This window comes from Trachymyrmex cornetzi, unplaced genomic scaffold, assembly GCF_001594075.2.
Source record: "Trachymyrmex cornetzi isolate Tcor2-1 unplaced genomic scaffold, Tcor1.1 scaffold203, whole genome shotgun sequence".
Classification (NCBI taxonomy): Eukaryota; Metazoa; Arthropoda; class Insecta; order Hymenoptera; family Formicidae; genus Trachymyrmex; species Trachymyrmex cornetzi.
The window spans coordinates 113018-120121 of NW_017296669.1; the positions used below are offsets into that span (position 1 = coordinate 113018).

General features: G+C 34.3%; 1 protein-coding gene across 2 annotated transcripts; it reads left to right on the plus strand.

The window, feature by feature from the left end:
- Nucleotides 1-1014: 1014 nt before the first annotated feature.
- Nucleotides 1015-3871, plus strand: Task7 (TWIK-related acid-sensitive K[+] channel 7). Of its 2 annotated transcripts, XM_018505266.1 has the most exons (5): nt 1015-1555; nt 1663-1818; nt 2284-2627; nt 2694-2812; nt 2901-3871. In XM_018505266.1, exons 1-5 carry the CDS (start codon nt 1429-1431, stop codon nt 3166-3168), a joined length of 1014 nt encoding a protein of 337 aa, XP_018360768.1. In that variant the 5' UTR covers nt 1015-1428; the 3' UTR covers nt 3169-3871. The 2 variants fall into 2 exon arrangements, with proteins under 2 accessions (XP_018360768.1, XP_018360767.1); XM_018505265.1 differs by having other exon boundaries at nt 2284-2812.
- Nucleotides 3872-7104: the final 3233 nt, after the last annotated feature.

Below are 7104 nucleotides of genomic sequence, written 5' to 3' on the forward strand. Positions count from 1 at the left end.
ATTCGAATGCGAGCATTCGTGAGAAAACTATGAGCAAACGAATGCAGAAAAAAATATTCGATCTTTTAATATTGGGGAGCTAACGTGAAGTTGACCCTCCAAAATTAAAATTTCGTATAACTTTTGAATTAAGGGTGAGCAAACGAAAATTCTGACGGAGCAATCGTTTGCAAACGACGAGCAAACGAATGCAAAAAAAATATTCGATCTTTTAATATTGGGGGGCTAACGTAAAGTTGGCCTTCCAAAATTTAAATTTAGTTTAACTTTTGAACTAAGGGTGAGCAAACAAAAATTTCAACGGAGCAATCGTGCATATGAGCAAACGATGAGCTAACTAATGCAAAAAAAATATTTGATTTTTTAATATTGGGGGGCTAGCGTGAAGTAGGCCCCCCAAAATTTAAATTTCGTATAACTTTTGAACTAAGGGTGAGCAAACGAAAATTCGGAAATTTAATTTCACGGGTTAATATCGTTAAAATGTTTGAATGATATTGGCTGCAGATATATTAGCTATTTTTGGCTGATTATTTGACTGGTACTTTTTACTGATACATGCATAGACAAAGCGTCCTTAAGTCACAATTTCAGTCCTTCCAAAATAGATGTAGATTCCGTGTTTCAAAATTATTGCCAACGCTGACAATCTATATAGTTTACATTATATAATACGAGTAAATTTGTATAAATTGCTGAATTACCAACGGTAGATTTACTGTGTGTATAAGTTAAGGGTGACGAGACTCGTTCACATAATCGATTGGTGGTCTGTACATATATACATGACCGACGCACGCACAACTAGTAATGCCGCGACGAAAGCGCACCATACTACTGAACCGCGACATCAGTCATCAGTGATCATGATCAGTGTGGTCCAGTCATTTCATAGTGGTTACCACTTGCTGTTGCCGCGCCGCAGTTATCATTTATTGGTTGCAACTGCAACGTTAATATGTATATAATACATGTTATCATCGAGGCTCCCGATTATCGCTATTGTACGACATACTTCCGAATATAAGTCAGTAGCAGCAGCAGCAGCAGCAGCGTATCCCTTCGTTGGCTCGCGATCAATACTCATCCGAACCGAACGGATAATGTGCAGCAGTGCAGCGATTGTTGTCTATTGTCTCGTGAATAGTTGAGTACTGACTACTGAGCTTACTCTCGTGGTGTCTCGAGTTCTTAGGCGAATGTTTCATCTGCGATATAAATTTTTCGCATGTATGTTTATTTTTCCAGTGCAAAATAAATATGTATTTATACATTGTGTACAAAACGCTGCTCCACATAAATATTATTGTGTCTTGCGAAGAACATTATTGTCAGGGGAAATTTCGAGAAACTCGTTGAGAGTGCAGTGATCGCTAAATTTTGTATTCTGTAGCGCGCTTAGACGCGCGGTAGAACAAAACGGCGAAGATGAAGAGACAGAATGTCAGGACTTTGTCATTAGTAGTGTGTACATTTACATATCTCCTTGTTGGCGCTGCGGTATTTGATGCCCTTGAATCGGACACTGAGAAGAAACGCTGGGAATTTCTCTCGGGTGAGTTCTTTATCGCTGTTTGAGTCGATGAAATACCTAGTTTTAAGCGAATCGATAATTGATCATTAATTATAATTTTTTTTCGCTTTTGGAAAATATTATTGCAGAGATACGCCGTAATATGATGAGGAAGTACAATATTACGCCGGAGGACTATAAGATGGTAGAAATTGTAATAATAGAGAACAAGCCACATAAAGCGGGACCGCAGTGGAAATTTGCGGGTGCTTTCTATTTTGCCACTTTAGTATTAGCCATGATTGGTGAGTCACGCTTGTGTTCCTTGGTGAAAGAATTATATTTAATATTTATATACAAAAGGATACATACATAGAAAAGATGGAAACTTTCAGTATTTCTGGAAAATGTTTCAATTCGTAAAAACTCTAAGAAATTTTTTACAAAATTATGAAATTATACTTACAAACATTATAAAACTTATATGTAAACATTCTGAAAAATTACTTGTATGAAGAACGCAAAGAAGAATTTTCGCCGGGGCTATCTTCAAAAATTATTTAAATTTTTAATGTGTACACATATTAAAGATTAGACGATAAATCAAAATTCAATGAAAAATTATGTTTTGTATCAGACAACACAATAAATATATTTTTAATTGATATTAAAATAAAATGCTCACAAAATGAGAGAGAGAGAGAGAGAGAGAGAGAGAGAGAATAGTATTTTAATAAAAATTTAATATATATAAAATTTTTTTCTGTAAGGTTACGGGCATTCGACTCCTGTGACCAAAACCGGAAAGGCATTTTGTATGGTATATGCAGTGGTAGGAATTCCTTTGGGATTGGTAATGTTTCAAAGCATTGGTGAACGATTGAACAAGTTTGCATCAGTTGTGATTAGACGAGCAAAGACGTATCTCAGATGTCAAAAAACCGAAGCTACAGAGATGAATCTCATGCTAGCGACTGGTTTACTTTCAAGTATAATTATTACGACAGGTGCTGCAGTGTTTTCGAGATATGAGGGTTGGAGCTACTTTGATAGTTTTTATTACTGTTTTGTGACGCTTACAACTATAGGTTTTGGTGACTATGTCGCTCTTCAGGTAAATAACGTTTGGTTGATCGTCAGCGAGAGAAGCAGTAAGATTTATAGACAAATTACTTTGCAGAATGATCAAGCGCTTTCCAATAAACCTGGATATGTGATTTTGAGTTTGATCTTTATCCTATTTGGTTTGGCCGTAGTTGCTGCCAGTATTAATTTGCTCGTATTGCGCTTCATGACGACGTAAATATCTACATTTTCTGTAATAGAAGACGAATTATTTTACAGATATGTGAAAAAATTATTAATATCCTGCAAAACATCACTTTAGGGATTCCGGTGAGGCGCGTCGTGACGACACTGAGCTGCAATCGGCTTCCCATCACGTATTGACGTTAGACGGCGAGGTTGTGGCGGTAAATGGAAAGCTTCTGGCCAGTCACGTGCCTGTCGTGCACGACACGGACGATTGTGTGAGCGTGTGCTCTTGCACTTGTCTAGGCCCAGCGAATTCCGAGCTATTGGATCCTTCCGGATATCAAGGATATCGACCACCCCCGACTTCTGCCAGTCTCCGAGTAAAACGTGCGTCCGTCTGATGGAGGGAGTTTCGTCGTCGCAGTTTACGTCGCCGATTTTTAAAGGCCGATAGCCGAGAATTGCTCGGCATTGATGTTTAAGATTGCTGGTTCCCCGCACAAAAAGCTCCTCGCGAGAAAATACCGCACACTGTGATACATCTACGAAGGACAATTTATAACTTTACGTAAATATTTTCACATTCTGTGTGGAAAGTAAAATTTTAAAAACTGCCATTTAAAAAAAAATTTGATGTTTGATACGTCTAATTAGAACTCTGATTGTTGATCATTGTCCGAGTCCTGGCTAAAACTTGAAGAGGGACACTTGAATAATGTGTTCCTACTGCATTTTCTTGACGTTATATCAACCCGTATCCCAAAACAAGTTGATGCATTTTGATAATTAATGTTGCTCAACTGTGTCCATTTTTGACGCATGAATGACGTGTATGTAAACCCCGTGTGACGCTTAATTTGTCAAGTGAAAATATGACAAATTATTTGAATATTCAAGTGGTGATCTTTGCAATATTGTATCTTAAAAAAGTGCAACATCCGTTAAACCTCAGAAGGGATATATGTACGATCGAGTTATCAACTCGCGAATTATTCAAAAGATGATGGCGCATTTATATATCGTAATATTATTAATGTTGTATTAATGTAATATATATGCAAAATGAAGAAGCATAGAACATTTGGATAATCTAGAGGTTTTCATATTAACAGGATTAACGTAACGTGCAATTGAATACTACCATTTTTCTCATTTTTGTAAACGGATTTGGCTGCAATTGCTATATGCCTATTATTATTTATTTAATAAAATTTTTATTTTTTGTTTTATATTGACTTGCATATTTTTTCGTAGGTTAAAAAAATATTTTTGCACAAAATATAAATTTGAACTCATTCTGAATGAAATACATTGCTTTTTGCTATTAAATACATATATAAAGTAACGAAATATCACTATTTAATTATATCATTAGTACTTTTGGAGTATTAGTTTTTCTGACTGTATGAGCAAACGTTGTGGAAATTTCGTAAGATATTAGAAGTCAAAATTGGATGGAAGTGAAGACAGACACATCAATTTTTGACCTACAGGATGGCACATAAAAAAATACCATTTATTTCATACATAACACATTTATTTTTAATAAAATTAGTACAGAATTGACTTATCATAAAATTAATTTAAATCCCGAAAAATTGTCTAATAGATAACATTCAACATGAACCCACCGTTTGGCTCATAATTTCTTGAAGAGTTTGACTCGCTATTTTTCGATAAATCTTCAGCATGAGATAACTATATACCATGATGGAAACGTTTGTGTCTTTGAGTTTCTGTCACACTGTTTCTATAAATAACAATATAACTTTCACTTGGCGGTTATCATTTTAAGTCAACTATCCGCTGTTATTCATTATTTCACGAGTTGGCCTCATCACCTCGCTGCTCAATTCTGATACTACACCTAGCAGAATTTCCACGAAGTACAGAATTTGTTTACATTGTTAAAAAAAAAACGATACTTCACAAATTCAATTTCAATGAAATAATTATGTGGTATGATAGGACTGTTCATCTTTCTTCCTTTTTTTTCTTTCTGGAAAGAAAAGGAAGAAAGATGAACCGATGCAAAAGTTCAACCAAAAAGAGCAGGCCTGATGTTTCGTGTACCACCCTGTAATTGAGAACCTCTAGTCTAGCTATCGTATTCATTGAACTATGTATACACTAGAATGGGCATCTCCGCTGTGATGTACAGAAAATCGTGGCCGCAATTGATCAGCCGCCATTTTGATTTGATGTGGTATCTGAGCGAATCAGAAGCTTTCAGGTGCTCATGCGCACTTACGTTTAATGTTTTTTAGTAAGACGCATATGGCATATGGAACGGTGATCGTTGGTGATCGTCTACTGACGTGATCGAACGTATTATTGCGTCATCATTTTTGAAAAGTGTGACCGGCTTGAAACGCGCAATTGAGTTTATGTTACTCTTTTAGACTTTCGTATTCTGCATATTCTCACGTGAAGACGAAATAAGACGCATATGTCAGCAAGATTATCGTGTGTGAGATTATATTTAAAGGATTATAAAATCGCGTGACTGTCTACAAAGCATCAACATGAAGTGTGCCTGGGTGTGGGCAGAGAAGTAAAAAGGGCCTTTCATTTCATAGGTAAAAATAATTGAAGTGACATTATTTTTGTTTATATACCATTCATGTCCATATAGATTTCCATACATCGATTGCAACGCGCGCGCGAACGCTTCTGATTCGCTCAAATACCACATCAAATCAAAATGGCTGATCAATTGCGGCCACGAATTTTCCTCGATGCTCATTCCAGTGTTATATATAGTTCAGTGATCGTATTATGTCGCAAAAACTATATACACATATATACGAGTATAAACACGATAGAACAATATTCTATGTAGATATTGAGCCTCAACAGCGTATTGTATATCCTATTTATATTTGTAAAGAAATTTTGCCTCGAGAAATTCGACGTGATCATTTATGTAATCCGGGCACTTATCATGGAATATATAAGTCGGAATGGATTCCAATCGGAATTATTTCGTTTTCCCTAGGAAATACAATAGAAATGTAGGGAATAATCGAATAATTCCTATCGGAATCCATTTCGAATAATTTCATAATGCGTACCGAAATCAGAAATATATACATAGATGTATCGTGACTCTCATATTTTTTAAAAATGTTTACAAAATAAAGTGAAGAATGCAAGAAAATACCCGGAAAGACTGATAGCTTAAACTAAAACCGACATAATTGCTATTTGTTTCAATAAAAATCTTTGAGCCTTTATTGTTTAGTTGTGTCAACACTTTTTAAAATAGTTTATCAGATATTTTTTAATATCATGTTATTTGAAATAAAATGAAACGATAAATACCAAACGGTAACAAAAAATAATTTATTTCTTTAAAAATTTTATCCCTTATAATATCCATTGCGTATTAATAATTAAATATATTAAAAATGAAAGTGACATTTTAACATTCTTTTTATTTATATTTTATTTTCCAATGATTCGCGTTAAAGAGAGATAAAATATGCGTTTAATTAACATAGATAAAATATTTGATTAATGCTTTAGTTGATTAATTTGAAGAATCGTGGTCACAATTGTTATGATCCCATATACGCTTAATTATTTAGTTACAAATGTACATAATAATTTTCGAGAGTTTATTTCTTGAGAAAAAGTTTAAGCTGAAGTATATATGTATATACATGTATATCGGTAATATTATAGTGAAATTCAATTCTTTCCGGAACGCATTGCAATAATGCAGTGCAATATTTAAAAGTATATGTACATGAAAAAAAGCCAACGTACTGAAAATAATTTCTTATTTGTAAACTATATAAAGTACTTTATAATTTCGCATCGATCAAAAAAATATCAAGCAATTTAGATATTGGTCAGATCAATTTTAATCTAGGAAAAAGCATTCATTACTATACATTATGTGAAATTAGTGCTTATAGAAATGCGCGCAGTACAATTTAATAATATTTAAATATGTAAAATTTATGTATACAATACAACGTTACATTGGGCGCATTCAGCGGACTCAACAGTTGAGTGAGCGCTCACTGTTATTGGTGTATTCTTCTAAATCTAAAATCCTGATTGGATGAGCTAAAAGAATACACCAATAACAGCGAGCGCTCACTCAACTATTTAGTCCGCTGAATGCGCCCATTGCCTGCTATGCGCAAACCGAGGTCATTCTCTCGTTGAACAGAGTATAGTCATAGAAGTCTGTGATTAATGATTATAAATAAAATGCAAGCGATAATTTTCGAAAAACAATAGAAATTTTCTTTGGACATAACAATTGCAATATTATTCAAATATTAATATATTATCAAATCGTTTAACCTTATATATATGCCATT